The 21614-nt window shown below is 35.2% G+C and overlaps 1 protein-coding gene across 1 annotated transcript; it reads left to right on the top strand.

Moving 5' to 3' along the window:
- Positions 1-12801: 12801 nt before the first annotated feature.
- Positions 12802-15141, top strand: LOC133031514 (uncharacterized). Its single transcript, XM_061105032.1, has one exon. The coding sequence runs from the start codon at positions 12802-12804 to the stop codon at positions 15139-15141; it is 2340 nt and encodes a 779-aa protein (XP_060961015.1).
- The last annotated feature ends 6473 nt before the right edge of the window (positions 15142-21614 follow it).

Below are 21614 nucleotides of genomic sequence, written 5' to 3'. Positions count from 1 at the left end.
AGAGGATCTTTGATCACATTAAGATTATAACAATAGTTAAATGAGATACCATGTCTATATCGTGGAACATATAGAATGCTCTATATAAGTCTGAGAGTGCAATTCTAAGTTCTAAGAGTGGATTCAACAAGGAATTAATAAGTTAGGAATTTACTTGGTAAATTCGGTTCAACTTATTGGAAGCTCAGCAATATAGATCCATGGTCCCCATTCTAGTTGAGACCGTACTATTTGTAAGACTCAGTTATTGATTTATGCTTAATCAATTATAATTCTAAAAGTTAGATTATGTATAATTTGTGAATTTTCACTAAGCAGGGATTAAATTGTAAAGAAAAGAGATTCTAGGTTTAATTATTAATTAAGAGACTCTATTTGTCTTTTTAATAATTATATTAAATGACAATATTATTTAATAATCTATTTAGTTATTAAATAATTAGTTTTGGCATTTAAATGGTTAGAATTGGAAAATTGGCACTTTGGGAAAATAGAAATAAAATTGTGGAAACTGCAAAATCCAAGTGAGGCCCATTACACCTATGGCCGGCCACTTATTTGTGTTTCCCAATTATTTTTTTTTTAATTTTTTAATTTCCAAGTAATTACTAACCTAAACCTAGCAGCTATCTATTAAAAGAAAGTGGTGGATCACACCAAATAAGGCAGTTAATCAATTACTCAATTTTTAAGGAAACTGTTTATTTTAGAAAGTTGAGCTTCCCTTTTCTCTATATATAGCTGCTCTCTTCTCTTCCTCTTGTACCACACGATCAACACAATACACAAGAGAGAGAGAGAGAGAGAGAGAGAGAGAGAGAGAGAGAGAGAGAGAGAGAGAGAGAGAGAGAGAGAGAGAGAGAGAGAGAGAGAGAGAGAGAGAGAGAGAGAGAGAGAGAGAGAGAGAGAGAGAGAGAGAGAGAGAGAGAGAGAGAGAGAATTTCAAAATCCCTAGTGAGAGAGTAGTGCCCACACACAGCAAACAGTACCTCAATCATAGATTGGAAGACTGTGAAGGATCACATCCAACTAAAGGACATTCGGGCTCAGATCTATATTATACTCTGCGACAGAAAGGAATCAAGGGTTAGAGATCTGAGTGGAAGGAGACACATTATTCTGCTGCACCCACTGTAAGGTTTCTTGACTTTATATGTGTTTTATTTATTATCGTTTTAGAAGTTCATATTTAGGTTGTTAAATCAACATACTTGTGAGTAGATCTAACATCCTGGTAAAATAAATTCCGACAGCCGTCATGTAAGGCTTTATTGGCCAGCCAGGAATGCTCCCCAGGTTCCCTAACTTGTCACTTTTTTCTTGTTTGATCTTGCTTAATAGTCTTGAAGTCATGACAATTGATGAACAACGCAAGATTACCCTGTCCGGTTATTGACAGGTTGTATTTCATGTGTCTTTAGTTTTGTCTATGCGGACATACCACATCAGGTGGACAAAAATTAGGATAACAGGTAGCCTATCATGAAAAAACTCTAAATTTAAGTGTGCTTGACCTAGGGTAATTTTGGGATGGGTGACCTCCTAGAAAATTTTCTTAGGAAGCGGGTGAGTGAGGACATAACACATTGGAAAGAGTCGTGTTGGTCTGCAGGGTCAGTCATCATTCCATGAAGCAGCTAAGAGTGACGTACCCGTGTATAAGAGTCATTAGTTCATGAAGAAAGACCCAATGAAGACTTGAAGCGAGAATGTTACACTACGTGAGGTACATCTCTTATTTCTTCTCTGTGTAACTTTTAACCAAAGTTGAAGGATATAGGGCCATACATTTCTCTTTGGTGAAGTTTCCCCTTTAGGTTATGGGGTGTTCCATTTGATGTGACCTCATGAGGGAAGGTCAACTTAGGCTATCTTAACTGACCCGTATGGCACCTGTCTAGTGACAGGTGTTTCCTATGCTAATCTAGTGACAGGTGTTTCCTAAGCTAATCTTGAGGTGTATAACTAGTAGAGAGCATGGAGTTTTTTTTTTCGTTTGAAGCTAATCTTTGTCGTGTCCTTTTTACAGTTGGAGAGAGAGAGAGGTATGAGCTTTTCCTTTGAGTATACCATTTAGTACCTTTTGCATGTCAGCCACTGTTGTCTCCAACCTTCGGTTCTTCCAACAAAGGAATTTTATCCCCTCTTCATAGCAGTGAGGTCGGGATCTTAAACTCACTGAGTGCACACTTTCTTTTCCAAGTCTATGCATCGAGGTGCTTGAGTCTTGTGTAACTAGTGGCGGCAGGTACTTTATTGAAGATTTTCATCTAGGATGTTGGGTATTTGCCATCAATGGGGTTATTCAGTGGTCGAAAGTGGTATATTTCTTCTTATGTTATGGTTGTCCATGTAGACCTCAATGTCATGGAGACTTTGAAAATACCTCAACATACTGGAATGATTGTCAATCACTTGGGAAAAATGAAATTTTGAACTCTCGTTTTTGCAGATGGAGCCAAACTGTCGATGGTAAGAACTCATCAAGGAAGGTCAAAAACCGTGTATAGTGAATGATAGAGATGAAGAAAAGAGATAAACGCTTAGAAGAAATTGAGCTTGTTTGTAGAGCAACAATTGTACTGATAATTCATGTGCTATTACACAAAGTTTCCAACCCCTTTGAATGAGGGGTGGGCACCTTTTTATAGATGAGCTATAATGGCTCATATTACATAGAGTCCCAAGGGGACAACGTAGTACTAGGTACACCTGCAAGTCATGTGCTGTAAAGTAGTAGTTGTTGTGATATTTTGCACACGCAAGTGTACGTATCGTTACAAGTAGTAAACTCACCAAGAGTGAGGTCGATCCCATAGGGATTGTAGTTAAGTACGTTGAAATTAAACTTTTACTTCTATTTGGGTAAATAAAAATTAAGAAAGAATTAAAAATAAGAAAACTAGTAAGAAACAATTATTTAAGAAAATTGACAGTTAATAAAAACTAGGGCTTCGATTTCAATTGTTTCTATTGATTATGGCCTAATATGATTATTTTCCTAATGTTAATTTCTATGCAATAACAGATTTACTAAGGTAATATATAGTCTTCTCAGATATATAAATCTCAATTACATGCAAACTTTCTACTCTCGTGATAAATTTAACATGCAACAGGCATTAAACACAGAAAACCTATAAGCTATCTAAACCATATAGGTACTCTCGTCCTATATAAAAATTTAGTTCTATTTCACTATAGCATAATTGACACTGACTTCTCAGATCTCGCATCAAAATCATATACAGTTAATTGGTGATCAGGCAATTAAAAGTAGTTAAGCACAAATGAAATAGAATACATAGAAATTAGGGGGAAAAATAAATCATATTAAAACCATAAAACAATGTCAAACAATCTCCATCTAACCCTAATTAAATATTTATCTTCTCATGTTTATGAGAGCACAATCACACTTATTAACTTTAAGAAAAGATATGAAAATAGAGAAGAGAAGAATGTTGAAAACCCTCTGAGGAATGCCTCCAATATTGTAGTTGATCTCTCCACTTTGCATCTGTATTCTCTTCGTTTTTCTCTCTGAAATGGCTTGATGAAATAACTCCCTTCTTCCCTTTATATAGGCATTGAAGGCCTTAAAAGATGGAAAAAACGCACATATTTAAATTTCCATTCAGATTTAAATTTTTGGGAAACCTCAGACGAGATATTTTTTTCTGCTGCATTGACTGATAGTATTTTAGTTATAATTCTCTCGATATTGCTCGGAATTGGACGATTCAAGATGTTCCGAAAAGATAAAAGATAGATCTAGAACTTTTATGTTTTGATGTTTTCCAAAATCTAATCAGAAGATAGTAGAATTCAAGCTTGAAGTTGCAACTTTATTTTCTTGCATAGTTTTCTCTATTTTAAATATCATCTTTTTGTGAGATATTTTTATCTTTTTTCCATCTTTTTCTCTGATATTTTTATAATCTTCTTCTATTTTAAATTTGCACAAATAAAAGATAATAAGCGTAAAAATGCTCCAAACACGATTAAAACTCAATTAAAAATATACCAAACTTAATCTAAAATTAATACTAAAAATAACCTAACAGTAGTCGCAACTGACGGTCGGGTGCCAGTTGCTCATAGATGGTGGCGATACCACTACTTGTACTTGTTGGGTTTCGTGCCCTAAATAAAACCTATTACAATCTGATTAGTTATCAATACAAGAAATTTGAAGTGATTTATGTTTGCATGAATTTTACATGCTTATGGTTTAATATGTTTATTATGTTTATACACAAAATCTATTAAGTCCAGATCATATGTTTATTCACAATTACAGTATTGTCAACAGAGTGGAATGTGATTGTGATTATATGATTCAAAAGACTAAGTCCCTGTTTCATCAGTGTTTTGGATTTACAGTGATGTGATAATCAGCGATGATGTGTACTTACACTTGGAGTAAGTGTTATGTTCTTTCCAGGACATTGGTAAAGTATACTAGTTTCGAATGTATAGAGTATACATTGGACTGGACCGATATTGAACTTAGTTAAGATATTATAAACTTACCGTTGTATCTTTCCAAGTCAATATCAGTAGTTAATCTTAAGATTAAAAGAATCTAAATCTTGATATGCTTAGGCTCAACTCAGGAGTACTATTCATGTTCTTTGATTTATTAGTTAAGCCTACTTTTGGGTCAGGGTGATACGTATATTTTGGGAACATGATAGTATGATTGAGTGGGAGTGCTGAACATAAATATGGAATCTATAGCTTCTACTGGTGTATAGAAGTCAAGTGATGATTCCCTTCGAGCTTAGCTAAATAGAAGTAAATGGATGAACTCTTGTTTAAGTCACTATTTCTTAGATCACTAAAACATTATTTACAGGTAGCTAAGTGTTTTAAGGGGCCAAATACGTTGAGGGGTGAAAACGGTAAAATTATCTCATCTCGATGTAAATCATCTATATAGAGGATATTTGATCACAATAAGATTATAACAATGGTTAAATGAGATAGCATATCTATATCGTGAAACATATAATATGCTCTATATAAGTCTGAGAGTGCAATTCTAAGTTCTAAGAGTGGATTCAACGAGGAATTAATAAGTAGGGATTTACTTAGTAAATTCGGTTCACTTATTGGAAGCTCAGCATATAGATCCATGGTCCCCATTCTAGTTGAGACTATACTGCTTGTAAGACTCAATAATTGATTTGTAATTAATCAATTATAAATCTAAAGTTAGACTATGTCTAATTTGTGAATTTTCACTAAGCAGGGGTGAAATTGTAAAGAAAAGAGATTCTAGGTTTATTTATTAATTAAGAGACTCTATATGTCTAATTAATAATTATATTAAATGACAATATTATTTAATAATCTATTTTAGTTATTAAATATTAGTTTTGGCATTTAAAAGGTTAGAATTGGAAAATTGGCGTTTTTGAGAAAATATAAATAAAATTGTGAAAAACTGCAAAATCCAAGTGGGGCCCAATAACACCTGTGGCCGGCCACTTAAGCAGATATTTCTAGTTGATATTTTCATTATTTTAATGCCAAATAATTGCTAACCTAAACCTAGTAGTTGCCTATAAATAGAAAGTGATGGCTCAGTTCAACATATGCCTTTTGGTTTGAAAATCAGAGATTGCCTTTTCAGAAAAACTGAGCCTTCCACTTCTCTCTCTATAGCCAACCCTATCCCTCTCTCTTTTCCTCTTCTCAATTTCGAACCTTAGTGATAGAGTAGTGCCCACACACAGAAAGTGGTACCTCAATTATAGATTGGAAGACTGTGAAGGATCACACACAAAGAGAAGGACATTCGGGCTCAGATCTTAATAATACTCTGCAACAGAAAGGATAGAAGGGTTAGATCTCTGAGTGGAATGAGACATTATTCCGCTGCCATCAATGTAAGGTTTTCTTAACTTTATATGTGTTTAATTATCGTTTTAGAAAGTTCATATTTAGGGTGTTAAACAACATACTTGTGAGTAGATCTAAGATCCTGGTAAAATAAATTCCAACAAATGGCCTCAGAGCCATGGTAATTGATTTTCTTGCAAGAAATTTGGACTTAAAACGATTTATTTGTGATTTGGATGGTGTCATATTGTTTTGTGTGTTATATGATGATTGATTGATGTTTGTGAATTTTCGTGAAAAATAATTGAAATTTTGTTTCTGAAATTATTTTTATTGGATAGTATGAAAAAAATTAAGCAATTTACTTGTTTACAGAACTCAATTTCGATTTAATTTGAATTAGTTATGATTTTTTGAAGTTTCGAAAAATATCAGGGTGATGCATCTTCCCCACGCGCGCAGAACCGAGTGTTCCTCGGTCAGGTGCGTGTTCGGACAGGATTTTGTCCGAGCAACACGCCCAACGGTGTCTGAAACCCCTCATCCGCGAGCGGATATGCTGCAGATGTCCCTATGCGCCGAGTTTTCTCGGCTGTGCACCCTCCCCAGCGCGCGCGTACAGTATGCAATGCATAATGTCTGTATAGCTCGCAATTTTTTCGTTTTTCTTCGATTTTTCATGCTATTTCTTGGAATTAACTTCCGATTTTTTGTGTAGTTTTGTACTTAGATTTTATTTTTCAAATTTCAAATCTAATATCAGAAATAAATTAATTTGAATTTTTTAAAAATTAATTTTAGATATTAGTGTAATTTGAATTTGAAAACAAGTAAAAATCTATCTTTTTGCTTGATTTTTTATCTTATTTTAAATTTGATTATATTTTATCTTATTTTTTAAATTTAAGGTCAGATATTAAATTTTTTAAATTAAATATATTTTTAAATAATTTGACCTTATTTAAATTTAAAATAAGATAACTATAATCATGATATTTTGAATAGAAATAAGATATTTTGCTAACTTTTAAATTTTGTTATTTTATTTATTTAAATTAAATTATAAAATCTAAAAAAGATATTTATTTATCTTTTTTAATTTTTATTGAATATTTAATTTATAAAATAACAATGATTTTTTAAAAGTAGTTAGCAAATTTTGAAATGATATTTAGGTTAGTTGAAACTTAATTTTTTAAAAATTGTAAGTTTAATTTTAAATATTATTTTATTTTATTATTTTTTTTAAAATCCGAATATATATTTTTTTTATTATTTAATTATTTTTTTTCGAAATTTAATTATTTAAAATTTAATTAAATAAATCCTACATCCAACTATGCAGTTCATCTTGTTGCAGGAGTATGTGTTTTAGCTTATGTGTAAGTTTTATAAAACCTATTATTGCTTGATCTAAATTGCCATGGTTAACTTGTTGACAGATCCAATGATCTGATTTTAACCCATGGTTAATTGTCAATAGGTCAAGTAAATAATTTGTAACAGGTAAATTTTACAATCTTCTTTCATCTGTGTATGACCTAGCAACATGATAGGATCCATCCAAATGTGTGCCTGTGTGAGCCTATATGTTTATTTTATTATATAGATGCATATAGGTTGTTGCTAAATAAAATATCACACCATGATAGATTTTATTTAGGTCTATTTAGTTTTTGGACCTATTCAATTAATAACAGTTATTTATTTTAAGGTTAAATTCCTCTCTTTTGGGCCTTGTGTCAGAGTTGGGGGCCAATAGTAGTGGGTACGACATACTGAACCCAACTCCCCCTTACATGAACTACCCCAATTGTGAAGGCCCATTTGCCTGATTTGAATAACTGTGCTAGGTTAATTAAATTAGTTTAACCTAATAAAATTGATTAGCAACATAATCAACTTTTAAAATATATGAAATTTATTTTTCATTTTCATATTTCAAAGTTAATTTTAAGAAAAACACTCTTAGTTTTAGATATTATTTCTGGACAAACTATTTGTATTTAATTAAATAAAGAATTTTAACTAACTAGATTCTTTCTGAAGCTTATTTAATTAAATATTCCTATTTAAGTTATAAATTAGTTATTTTAACTGATTTTTCTTATCTAACTTAAATTTGAATATTTTTTAAATTTAAAATTAAGTTGAGGAATTCTAGGTATTAATTATTGAAGATTCTTAAGATATTTTTTAAGTTAGTTTTAAACTTAAAATGAAATATTTTTCAAATTAAGTGGTTACAACTTAATTTTTGATATTTAATTAAATTTAAATTTGAAAATTCTTAAGTTCTAGATTTTTTCTATAACAACTTAAATTAGATAATTTTTCAAATTTTTTTTGAAAAGATACTTATTTGAAATAAGATATTTTCTAGATAGTTATTTCTAAACTACTTATTATTTCTAATAATAAATAGGAAAATATTATAAATTGTGAAATTAATTATTTAAATAATTAGTTTTGGTACAATTTAAGTTAAGTATATTTTTCCTAGTATTAAACTAGAGATTAATAATGAAGCTTTCTCTACACTTACTTATTTATTTCTTGAATTTAATACATTTAATTAAATTGAAAAATTAAATATCTAAGTTGATTTTCATCATGATACTTAAATATTTCCTTTTCATGACACTTAATTAAATAGAAAATTATTTTTAGTTGAAATTTATTTTTTCAACTTAAATTTAAATAATTTTGAAAATATATATTTTTATTTTATTAATCAATTTCGAAATTACATTTAATTATGCAAGATAATTTTGAATTTATCTTGAAAAATAGATTAAGTTGTAAATTAATTATTTATTTTAATTAATTTTTGGACCCACTTAAATCAATGATTTTTTCATTTAATGATTAATTTAAAATAAATGAATTGAAATATATTATTAGAAATTGAATTAATTAGTCAAAAGAAAATCTAGATAGGTGATATTTTCGCTTGAAGTATTTTTTCTAAATAATTATTATTTAAGTATTTCGAAATAGTATAGTATTATACTTTTTTTTTTCAAAATACAATAAATATATTCTCATGAAAATTTAAATTTGAATTGCAAATTAATTTAAATTATAATACAACTTAAATTAAATAATTTTCTTAATATTTATTGGAAAATTATTACTAAGATGGAAATAATTCAATTTATTTTAATCACCATCTAAGTATAATTTTATAAATATTAAATTAAATTCTAATTTAGAATTTATTCTAAATCTGATATTTAATGAACATATTTTATTATAAATAATAAAGAAAATACATTTTAAATAATGAGCTTTATTATTATTATTAAGATATTCGATCACCATTGTTGGTTTTACATAGCTTTTGTTTTAGTGAGTAATCCTCCCTAATGGAGGAACGTTCATTAGCAAGTTAGCATCGTTTAATCTCAAAAGATAAGTAGCTTTGTAAGTGTTTTATATGGTATGGATCACCCTAATGGTGGCGACTGTATTTGACTTACAAAATATGAAACAATGGTAGAAGCTCATAAGATAGAATAGTCTTGACTCTCGCCTAAACGGGACAACGCTGGATTCCAATCTTGATCGAATAAAAGGTTGCTAGAATGTTTAACATTTTAGATGAGCTGACAACTCTATTCAATGGATGGTAACTTTGACTCTCGCCTAAACGGGACACTGATATCAGTTTGTTGAAAACCTTGGAAATTATTTAGGATTGTATTTTTTAGTATTTTCTCTTATCATTCCTACATGCTATGTGGTTATAATTTCTGAATTGGATTTTGTGTTAAACCATTATTGATTTCTAAATATTATTTAATTTTGTAGTATCCTGTATAACCATGTCGAATCCCATGTTATCACTCTTGACTGAAAATAAGCTAAATGGATCTAACTTTGTAAAATGGAATGAGAACATTAATATTTCTCTCATAGGAGAAAGTGCCTTGTTTGTGTTAACTGAGCCGTCTCCTGATCAGTTGGTGACAATGCAACCAAAGTTGTAAAAGAGAAGTACAAGCGTTGGCAGAATGCTAACAATAAAGCTCGATACTTCATGCTTTCCTGCATGGTTGACACCCTTAAAACTCGGTTTGCAAAAACCGAAACGGCTGCAGAAATTATGACGAAGTTAACTGAGCTATTCGGTATGGCATCTATTCAGTCTCGCTCTGACGCGACTTAGAAGTTCATCAATGCACGAATGGAATCCCATCAGAATGTGCGTGATCATGTTCTCCTTATGGCAAGTTATTTCCAAGAAGCCCAGGATCATGGTGCTGAAATGGATCACACTACTCAAGTAAGCCTTATCTTGAATAGTCTGACTCCATCATTTCTGCCCTATACGTCAAATTATGTCATGAATAAAAAGGAAATAGACTTTCATGAGTTAGTCAATGACCTTCAGACATATAAAAATTTGATTGGAGGACCCAAGAAGAAAGGGGGTAAACCTCACAATTCTGGCAACAGTAATGGGACGGTTAAACCTGAGGCACATGTGGCCTCTACTTCAAGACCCAAATCTAAGAAGAAGTGGAAAAACACCAAGAAGCGAGCCAAAGCTGTGAAAACAGTTCAAAAAAAAAAAAAAGGCTGCTGCTACTGGTGATGCACTAAAAGGAAAGTGTTTCTACTGTAATGAAAAAGGCCATTGGAAATCCCAATGTCCTAAACTTCTTGCAAAGAAACAAGGTATTTCTTTCTATAAACTTGATAAGTTTTAGTGAATTATTATCCAATTGGATTTTTGATTCCGGACTAAGTTTGTTTATTTGTTTCTTCTTCTTATAGGCCAAGCTACTTGAACTCAGATGCTATCTTAGTGAGTTGGATCGGAAAGCTGGACAAAAGGGTGAAAATCGTCCAAGATGAAGATGAAGCTCATTTATTTATTTTTTGAATTAATTGTTTTAGTTTAAAAATAATTTGCATTTCGAATTTTAGTTTGGGGTTTTTATCCGTGTTTTTCTCATAATGTTGCAATACATTTTTTTATTATTAATAATAAATTTTATTTTCTATTACAAATAAATTACAATTTATGAGATTGAACTTCATTTACTTTATCTTAAACCACAATTACCAAATTATATTGATATGTTTGTATGTGTAAGTGTTCTTATTATTGGTACAAATTCTATCATATTTACAACTCTTCATAGAGTTATATTAAATAAACACTAGAAATTATTTCTATGTTTATAAATAATTGTTAATTCTAATACAATTATTGAGAATTTGTTTAATAAAAGGATCTTTTGATCTGATAGGGGTGGAGAAAAGTTAAGAAAACTATGCAGTTCAACGATCTTTTATATCTAATGAGCTCTGGATTGTATTCAACTCCACATAATCTCTATAACACTTAGAGAATCATGATCTTTATAACCTTTAGGGGTGGATCATAATCTCTATATACTTAGGAGTGGAATTTATCCACAATACCCTATGTAACACATATTTTCTTTATGCATGGAAGTAATATAATGAATTAGCTATTATCAATATAAATCCTTGTTCTTGATTGTATGTTCCAATTTAGTTTTACTGTTGTAGTAAATAATGATACGTATAAAAGTTCTTTGATAATGTATCACACTACCTTAATTGAGTGGGAGAATTTTAAAATTCTTTACCCATCTTCATTTGGTTGACACTTGTGATAGAAACTTAAGAACACTACTGAAAAGCAAATCTAACCATTCATGTGGATAGAAATAACTTATCAGAATTATGAGAATAAGATAAAAGAATTATAGCACAGTCTATTCGAATGACTTGAGCCAAGATTTCTTAATCCTCATAACATTTTATGGTATCTTAATTTTGATTACTTAATCTCTAGCAAGTATTTTTCACTTCAAATACTAGTCTGCTATGTTGATGATTTAGTCTAAAAAGAAACTTATAGTTTCAGACTAATATAATAAGTCACAACTAGATAACTCTCCAAGCAATAAGAGGTTAAAAGTATTATTTAATCAAACATTTGATATTGAGTGGGAGCTATCTGAGATGTAATCAAATAAGGAACGTTAGAAGATGTAAGTGTCATGTTTGGTGTGGCAAATTAGATATTGCTTTTGTTCAGTATTTGTTGTCTCTAACATCTGTTCTGTAGTTAGTTGCATCTGTTTTCACTAATATCATTTTAGTGCCATGTCAGCTTTCTGCTAGTTTGTTAGGGTGTGCCAGCTGTACTTTGCTGGTTGGTTAGTTAGTCTGGTTTATTATCTTTAGTATATAAATTCGATCAGAACCGTTGCACTAACTAACTCTCTTCTGTTAGAATCTTCTTCTTGATTCTTGCTCTGCTAGGGCAACATATTTTTCTGTTTTTGCTCTTGTTTGTGCAGATTGAAGTTCGAGAGATCTTCCTGAGGTTGAAGATGAAGTTCAAATCTGCTTGATCTGAAGGGAGTTCAGATTCTTTGCTGAAGGTAGTTCAGCTGTGTGTTTCTTGTGTTTGAGATCTAAATGTGTTTAGATCTCAAAGCTTGAGGTTGTTCAAGCACTTGGTAACTTTGTATAAAAGTCAATTTAGATTACATTGTTTGATTTGAAGAATCAGAACTGGTTATTGTAATTGAATTGATTGTTTAGTGAAAGTTACTGTACCCGGTTCAAGGGAACCCAAGCACTACTCGGTTGGAATGCGTTTCCAATGCAGAGGAAGCTTGTAAATTCTGTGTTCATTGTTTTTAATTTCTAATTCACAACATAGAAATAATCTGCTAAGAATCATCAATTTGAACTGGTAGTAATTAGGACTTTCATTTGGTATCAGATCTAACTTTTTCAAGTAAAGAAATTGCGATCTTGGATTTGTCCTATTGTCTGCACATCCTTAAGTTTCTCTGTCAATCTTTATTCTGTAATTTTCTGGAAAACTAACCCACCACGAGTCTCATCTCGTTGTGCAACAAAGTTCTTTGCTGAGTGTGTGCAGATCTACCTGAAATGGAAATGTTCAGAGAAGGAGGATCAACTTCCAGACCCCCCATGCTGGAAGGTTCTAACTACCCCTATTGGAAGACAAAGATGAGAGCTTTCTTGAAGGCTGTGGATGAACGAGTCTGGATGGCAGTTGCCGAAGGTTGGTCACCTCCTACTGTTACTGACGAGGAAGGGGACAAGATCAAGAAATCCAGTGAATGGACTACTGACGAAATGGAACGAGCTAATTTCAATTCCAAAGCTCTTCATGCCCTCTTCAATGCTGTCTCGACTAATCAACTGAAAGTTATCTCGAACTGTGAAGTTGCCAAAGATGCTTGGGAAAAGCTGAAAATCAAGAATGAGGGAACTGATGCTGTTAAAAAGGCTCGACTTCGATCTCTAGCTAAATCCTTTGAGAATCTGTCAATGGAGGAAGATGAATCCGTCTCAGAATTTCATGCTAAGCTGTGTGACATTTCCAATGAATCCTATGCTCTTGGCAAAACTTACTCCAACAAGAAATTGGTGAGAAAGCTACTAGGTGTTCTTCCAAAAAGATTCATGTCCAAAGTAACGTCTATTGAAGAAAGCAGAGATATTGAAACACTTGATCTAGACGAATTGATTGGGTCACTCCAAAATTATGAGTTAACTCTTGAGAGATGGGAGAAAGGGAAGAAAACCAAGAGTTCTGAGAAGGAGAAGATCGAAATGGGAGTTGCTTTCATCCATAAGGAAGAAAACTCTAAGGAAGTTGATTTGTCTGAATCTTTTACAGATGCGAATCTGGCCCTTCTGGCAAAGAATTATGCCCGATTCTTAAAAAAGAACTTCAAGAAACCTAATCCTGGTAATAAGGAAAATTCTGCTGGAAGGAACTTCCCTGGTCCTAACCGACAATCCCAACAATCAGAAAAGAAAGGAAAAGGGATTCAGTGTCACGAATGCTCAGGTTTTGGTCACATACAGGCAGAATGTGCAAATACACTTAAGAAAAAGAAGGCCTTGGCTGTCACATGGAGTGATAGTGAAGAAGAAGAGGCTAGTGATGAATCGAAGGATGATAAGTCTGTAATGGCATTTATGGTCAGGGAATCTGTCCCTGAAGAAGTTAAGGGAGATGACTCTTTGTCTGATTCTGAATCAACAGTTGATGAGAAAAATAAGGCTTATGAGGAAATGTTTGCACAATGGGGCTATATGGCTAAGAGAGTGAAGGAACTACAGGATCTGAACAAAGCTCTTGATGATAGTAAATGTGAACTAGAAGATAAGCTCAAGAAGATGACATTGGAGTTGTGTTCCAAAGACAGTGAGATATACAAATTGACTTCTGAACTTGTGAGAGCAAAGCAATCCCTTTCTCATGTTCCCTCGGGCACTGCTGCACTGAATCAAGCTCTCCAAAATCAGAAGCCGTATGGAGACAGAACATCTATTGGATACAAACTGTTATACAATCAAGGGAATGATTTGACTATTGAAGATAACTCAGCTTCATCCTCTGGTGATAAAATAAAGTTTGTGTCTGCCTCTACTACCATCAAGGATGATCAACCAGAGATAAAACCTGATGAATCTAAGCCCAACTCTGTCAAAAGAGGTCCTATGAGTGAAAAATCAAGAGACAAACAGGTTGATCGATTTGTTCCAACGTGTCACTTCTGCAATAAAAGAGGACACATCAGGCCAAGATGTTACAAACTCCGAACTTACTTGACAAACCTTATCAATAGGAAATCTGGCCACGGTAACTTCCCTTTTGCCCCTCAACAAGGAACTAAGAAGAAGAGGAAATCCAAACGTGAAAATCTGGCTCTTGTTGCTCATACCTCCCTGTCAGCTATGAAAGATAACTGCTGGTACTTTGATAGTGGATGCTCACGACACATGACAGGTTCCTGCAATGATCTTAAGAACTTTCATTCATCCAAAGAAGGTTTTGTCACCTTTGGTGATGGAAATAAAGGGGAGATTATGGGGCAGGGTGATCTAGATCTCTTCGATGTCTTCTCTCTGACAGGCGTGCTATTCGTGAAAGGACTGAAAGCAAACTTAATTAGCATCAGTCAACTATGTGATGCTAACTATGATGTGAACTTCACCAAGACACAATGCTTAGTCTCATCTGAAGGGAAAACAGTTCTCACAGGGAACAGAACGGCTGATCACTGCTATGTTCTGACCAATCAAGTGAAATGTCACAGGGTGTTCTTGGATAAACCTGATTTATGGCACTACAGACTGGGACATCTAAACTACAGAGACTTGAAGAAGATTGTCTCCATCAAAGCTGTCCGTGGGATCCCTGAATTCAGATTGGGAAGAGATAGGGTGTGTGGTCCCCGCCAAAGAAGGTAAACAAATTAAGTCCTCTCATCCTCCTATAAATGCCCTACTTACTTCCAAAGTACTGGAATTAGTTCATGTTGATCTAATGGGTCCAATGCAAACTGCAAGCATTGCGGGGAAACGGTATGTGATGGTGTGTGTAGATGACTTCTCAAGATACACTTGGGTAAACTTCCTTAAAGAAAAGTCAGATACCTTTGGAGCCTTCTCCTCTCTTTGTCTGCAGCTGCAAAATGAAAAGGGTGTCGCCATTGGCAAGATTTATCGGGTCAGAAGCGATCATGGGAAGGAATTTGAAAACGACATATTTGCTCAATTCTGTAATAAAATGGGTATTAGCCATGAGTTCTCTGCACCTAAGACTCCACAGCAGAATGGGATCGTGGAACGCAAAAATAGAACTCTTCAGGAGATGGCTCGGGTCATGCTGTGTGCAAAGGGTGTGGCTATCTGGTTTTGGGCCGAAGCTGTGAATACTGCATGTTATATCTGTAATCGAGTTCATTTGAGAACTGGTGCATCTCAAACTCCTTACGAACTGTGGAAAGGCAAGACTCCTAATCTGAGCCATGTACATATATTTGGGTGTACCTGTTACATACTCAATGATCGTGATCATCTCGGAAAATTTGATGCTCGGAGTGATGAAGGAATTTTCCTTGGATACTCAACTAACAGCCGTGCGTATAGGGTGTACAACAAACGAACTTTTACAGTCATGGAATCAATGAATGTAAAGTTTGACGACTTGGAGGTGTCAGACAATGGGTCTGGATCTGGAGAGGAAGATTCCCATGACCCATGTATCCCATGTATCCCATCACTCCCTCTGGTTACACTTAATCAAGAAACACCAGAGATAACACCATCTGACAACCAACCAGTCTCATCTGAGAATGATGGTACCTCATCTGTTGATTCTATGGGAGATGAAGCCATCTCTGCACCTCAGCCCATCAGCAAGGATGCAGTGTCCTCACCTCACTCTCGATTATATAAGAAGGGTCCCCCGTTGTGGATTCAAAAAGCTCATCCTCCCACAATTGTCATTGGGGACCCAAATGCCACTATGGTCACTCGTCGCAAGGTGCTAAATGTTATTGCATTTGCTTGCTATGTGTCTCTGGTAGAACCTCAAAATGTAACTGAGGCTCTTCTGGATGAATTCTGGAACAATGCAATGCAGGATGAAATGGGGCAGTTCAAAAGAAACCGAGTGTGGATCCTAGTTCCTAAACCTGATGGAGTAAACATTATAGGCACCAAATGGCTCTTCAAGAACAAATCTGATGAGTTCGGGACAGTGGTTCGAAATAAGGCCAGGTTAGTTGCTCAAGGCTACAATCAAGTGGAAGGGGTTGATTTTGAAGAAACTTTTGCCCCCGTGGCTAGACTTGAGTCTATCCGGTTACTGTTAGCTGTGGCATGTTTCCTGAAATTCAAACTTCACCAAATGGATGTCAAAAGTGCCTTTCTCAATGGAGTCCTACAGGAGGAGGTCTATGTGAAACAGCCCAAAGGATTTGAGGACCCGAAGTTCCCAGACCATGTCTATAAACTCAAGAAAGCTCTATATGGGCTTAAACAAGCTCCTAGAGCTTGGTATGACAGGTTAACCTCCTTCCTTCTTGCAAATGGGTTTGCCAGAGGTACTGCTGATAACACTCTTTTTATTAAGCTCTTGCAACCAGGTATTTTTGTAGCTCAAATTTATGTTGATGACATCATTTTTGGGTCTACTTGTGAAAAGGAAGTTGTCAAATTTGTTGATCTCATGACTAGTGAATTCGAAATGAGTCTTATAGGGGATCTGAGTTTCTTTTTAGGTTTACAGATTAAGCAAACTGATCAAGGTATTTTTATCTCACAATCCAAATATGTTAGAAAAATGCTTGAGAAGTTTGGCTTAGATCACACTAAACATGCCCCTACTCCCTTAAGTACTACTACCAAACTTAGCAGAGACGAGTCTGGTGAGTCTGTTGATCCCACACTATATAGAGGCATGATAGGTAGTCTTCTATATTTGACAGCCAGTAGACCTGACATTTGCTTTAGTGTAGGCTTGTGTGCTCGTTATCAAGCTAATCCCAAACAGTCTCATCTGTCTGCTGTTAAGCGTATCTTTAAATACCTATCTGGAACTTCAGAGTTTGGCTTGTGGTACTCCAGAGATACCAACATGTCCATTGTTGGATACAGTGACTCCGATTGGGCTGGGAGCTTAGATGATAGGAAAACTACGTCGGGGGGGGTGTTTTTACTTGGGAAATAACCTTGTGTCATGGTTAAGCAAAAAACAAAACTCCATTTCCCTCTCCACTGCAGAAGTTGAGTATATCGCAGCTGGAAGCTGTTGTACTCAACTGATCTGGCTTAATAAAATGGTTACTGATTATGGGTTTCCACAGAACTCATTGGTCCTCTATTGTGATAGTACAAGTGCCATTAACATTTCCAAAAACCCAGTTCAGCACTCACGTACAAAACATATAGACATACGTTATCATTTCATTCGACATATGGTTGAATCTAAATTGTTGACTATTACTCATGTGTCTACAGGTGCTCAACTTGCTGATTTATTCACCAAGGCTCTGGATGCTCACACCTTTGCTCATCTTCGCAACTCCATTGGAGTTTGCACCATCTGATCTTGTGGAAGTTGCATCTTACACGAGGCAACTGCCTCTGGCTATGGTAAGTTGGTCAATATTCTAAGTCTAGGGAGTTCACATGGTGTTTGGATTATTAATTGGCTGTGTCTAGGGAAGAATCATTCACTACCCCAGTTGCAAAGGCTACCTTTCTTGGATGAAATGGGAAGAGCTATCCTTGTACCTTTGAGTGCCTAGGAAAGTTTGCTCCTTTTCGAGTCACTCTCAGAGAAAAATTTAAAGGATGACGGCTACATCTCCCTGAAAGAGTGAAAGCCTCAACTGGTTGGAAAAACCCAGAGAGTGTGTGTCTATCAATCATTAGAAAAAGGGAAAGAACTTTTAAAAAAAAAAAAACAAACAAAAAAACTGGGGACAGTCCTCTCTCTTCTCTTTTGAGTGTCTTATTTGAGATGAGTGAAGTGCCTTGATCAACTTCTTGGTGCTTCACATGAGGTCACTACACACACAAATGGTAGTTGGGTGATTCATCCTTGCTCATATGTCAATTGTTATCCTCTCATGCATATGATATTGATCCCTGTTGTTCTCAAATCTTATTGACTAACTTACCTGTGCTCTAAGTGCTGTTGTCCTGTGTAGGTGTCCTTCTACAGATTGTCTCTCAAAGCATTGGTGTTTGTTTCTGAAGAGCTATATTTTTTAAAAAAATTGAGTGTCTGTTTTCACATGTGGTAATTTTCACAATTTTTCCTCCCTGTCGTTTTTTTTTTGGTACGTATTGCCTATCTCGAGTTTGGGCTGTTGTTTTTTGTTCTATTGTTAATGGGCTTGGGCTTCATTCTATATAATGATCAGGGGATTTTGGTCTTTTTCAATAAATGGTAATAAATATCTATTTTTACCATCATTTGATTTCACCAAACTTGTCAACTCAAACTATTCATCTTCTTAAGCTCAGTTCAACTTCTCTGTGGGTTTTACTGTTTCTGGGGTGTATTGGCTGTGCAACAATTGGCAAAAAGGCTGGGCGTCTCGTGAAAACGTCTGCGTTAACTGGCGATGGCTCGTCGTCTCTCTCCCCACCGGTGCAACCCCACTCGTCCCCCACTAGGTCAGAATCGCCTCCATGCACACCAATCCCAGGTAAGCCTTCTTCCTCTGTAAGTCTTCCACGAAGGTTTACTAGGTCAATGTCAATTCCATTTGCCTCGACTAAGGCTCCACCCTCATCCACCACTTCACCCCTGCCTCCCACTGAGTCTGACTCGTCTCCGCCCCCTCTGCCAAAGTCTCACCCAAAAAGGAAACATGTTTCCTCTGATGCTACTCCTTCGTCAGTGCCTAAGAAATTCAAAATTCCTGAACCTAGTGTGTCTGAGCAAAACCTGTCCAATGCACCATTTTACTCTAATGATAAACTGCTTAGATTTCAAGAAAATGTATGTCGTCGCCCATTGTGGCCTGAATACCGTGTTAAGCTCAAGCATTTTCCTAGAATTAAGGAGTTAATTGAGTCTCGTGGGTGGTCATTGTCTGTTACTCATCTCCAACCCCCAAATGAGAATCTGGTGAGAGAGTTTTATGCCAACCTTGATGAAAGCATTCTCAATAGGAAGAGTCAGTTTCTTTATCTAGCTTATATTAGAGGTAATAGGTTTCGGTTTGCTCCCTCCACCATTAGTTGTGTCCTGAAAATCAAAACCATCACCCATCCCACATTTAATGATGAATATAAACCAGAGTTTAAGGTTGTAGGAGCTGAGATTACTGGCAATCCTAATTTTGTTTGGAATGGGAAGGAGTTACCTGTCACTGTACTTTCAGAATTTTACAGAGTCCTCCATAAAATAGCTATGTCCAACTGGTGGGCTAATTCACATATCTCCACGATCAACTACAACACAGCTCGATTTTTGTATGCCTTGGGAACTGGTGTGAGTATTGATCTCCCAACTCTTATGTATGATCGGATTATGAGCTCTGCCTCTGCCAAGAGTATCAAACATACTCTGCCTTATCCCAGCTTGATCAACAGAATAGTTAAACGAGGTTCTCCAGTTGTGTATGAACAAGATAAAATCCTGCCTGTCCCATCCATTGGTAAATCCTTCAATCCAGTGCATAGCAAACCACTTCCCTTATCAGTAATGGATGTCTCTGCTGTTGGGGCATCACTTATGGAAGATTTACCATCTGCATCAACTGGTCCGTCCTCCTCTCGAGATGGTGCTGCTTCCACTCCTTGGCAATCTCAATTGCTCACCACAGTTACTGATCTGGCCACCTCCTATGCTCGTGATCAACTCAGGCAACGTCGCTTTGAAAAATCGGTCATTGATGTTCTCACTGCTATGGCCAATGTCCTCAAGGAATCTGAAGCTTCTCCAGCTGCTCACTCTCAGGGGATTGTGTCTAGCTCTTCTGCAGATGAATCTGATCAGCATCAGCCTGCTCCTGGTCTCTCTCCATCTCCTGCAGCCATAGACCCCTCTGCTGATCAAAGTCAGCCTCAAATGTCTGCAGCCACTCCCGTCCCTTTATCTGCTGATGTTCAAGGTGCTCAGGGTATTTCTTCATCAGCTGGCATTGACAAAGAGATTGATTCATGGTTTCAACAAGGCGAGGATATTGGGACTGGTATTCAGGGGGAGTCGTCACACACTGCTGTAGTCCAGGGGGAGCCCTCAAATGTGGCAGCTGTTCAGGGGGAGACTTCCAATGTGGCTCCGGTCTCTGCTCCAGATGGTGGTGACTCAAGGATTCTTGGTGCTCCTCTGGTCTCGTATTCCAGCAGTGATTGATTATGATCATCGAGGGGGAGTTATTTTACCTTTTGAATATAAACTTTGTTCTTACCTTTTGAATATAAACTTTGTTCTTACCTTTTGATATAAACTTTGTACACAGTTTTCTTTGGGGTTGTGTTAATATTGTGGATACTGGCTGTGTTTTAGTATTGCGTATGTCTAAACTGTTGATGATTTCAATGTGGTTTGTCGTTGATCATAATTTGCCAAGGGGGAGATTGTAAGTGTCATGTTTGGTGTGGCAAATTAGATATTGCTTTTGTTCAGTATTTGTTGTCTCTAACATCTGTTCTGTAGTTAGTTGCATCTGTTTTCACTAATATCATTTTAGTGCCATGTCAGCTTTCTGCTAGTTTGTTAGGGTGTGCCAGCTGTACTTTGCTGGTTGGTTAGTTAGTCTGGTTTATTATCTTTAGTATATAAATTCGATCAGAACCGTTGCACTAACTAACTCTCTTCTGTTAGAATCTTCTTCTTGATTCTTGCTCTGCTAGGGCAACATATTTTTCTGTTTTTGCTCTTGTTTGTGCAGATTGAAGTTCGAGAGATCTTCCTGAGGTTGAAGATGAAGTTCAAATCTGCTTGATCTGAAGGGAGTTCAGATTCTTTGCTGAAGGTAGTTCAGCTGTGTGTTTCTTGTGTTTGAGATCTAAATGTGTTTAGATCTCAAAGCTTGAGGTTGTTCAAGCACTTGGTAACTTTGTATAAAAGTCAATTTAGATTACATTGTTTGATTTGAAGAATCAGAACTGGTTATTGTAATTGAATTGATTGTTTAGTGAAAGTTACTGTACCCGGTTCAAGGGAACCCAAGCACTACTCGGTTGGAATGCGTTTCCAATGCAGAGGAAGCTTGTAAATTCTGTGTTCATTGTTTTTAATTTCTAATTCACAACATAGAAATAATCTGCTAAGAATCATCAATTTGAACTGGTAGTAATTAGGACTTTCAGAAGATATTCAAGAAAGATTTATGAAAGGGATCTATATGTTAGATATTAAGGAACTGTATATCAGTTATCCTTATATCTACCCAAACTCATTCAAAATTTTG

Source organism: Cannabis sativa, chromosome 9 (genome assembly GCF_029168945.1).
Source record: "Cannabis sativa cultivar Pink pepper isolate KNU-18-1 chromosome 9, ASM2916894v1, whole genome shotgun sequence".
In the NCBI taxonomy this organism is placed as follows: Eukaryota; Viridiplantae; Streptophyta; class Magnoliopsida; order Rosales; family Cannabaceae; genus Cannabis; species Cannabis sativa.
Note: the sequence above shows the minus strand (reverse complement) of the source record. Positions and strands in the feature narration are given on the sequence as shown.

What these genes read in the sequence shown, in the direction of transcription:
- LOC133031514 (XM_061105032.1), top strand. Translation starts at nt 12,802, where the DNA reads ATGGAAATGTTCAGAGAAGGAGGATCAACTTCCAGACCCCCCATGCTG.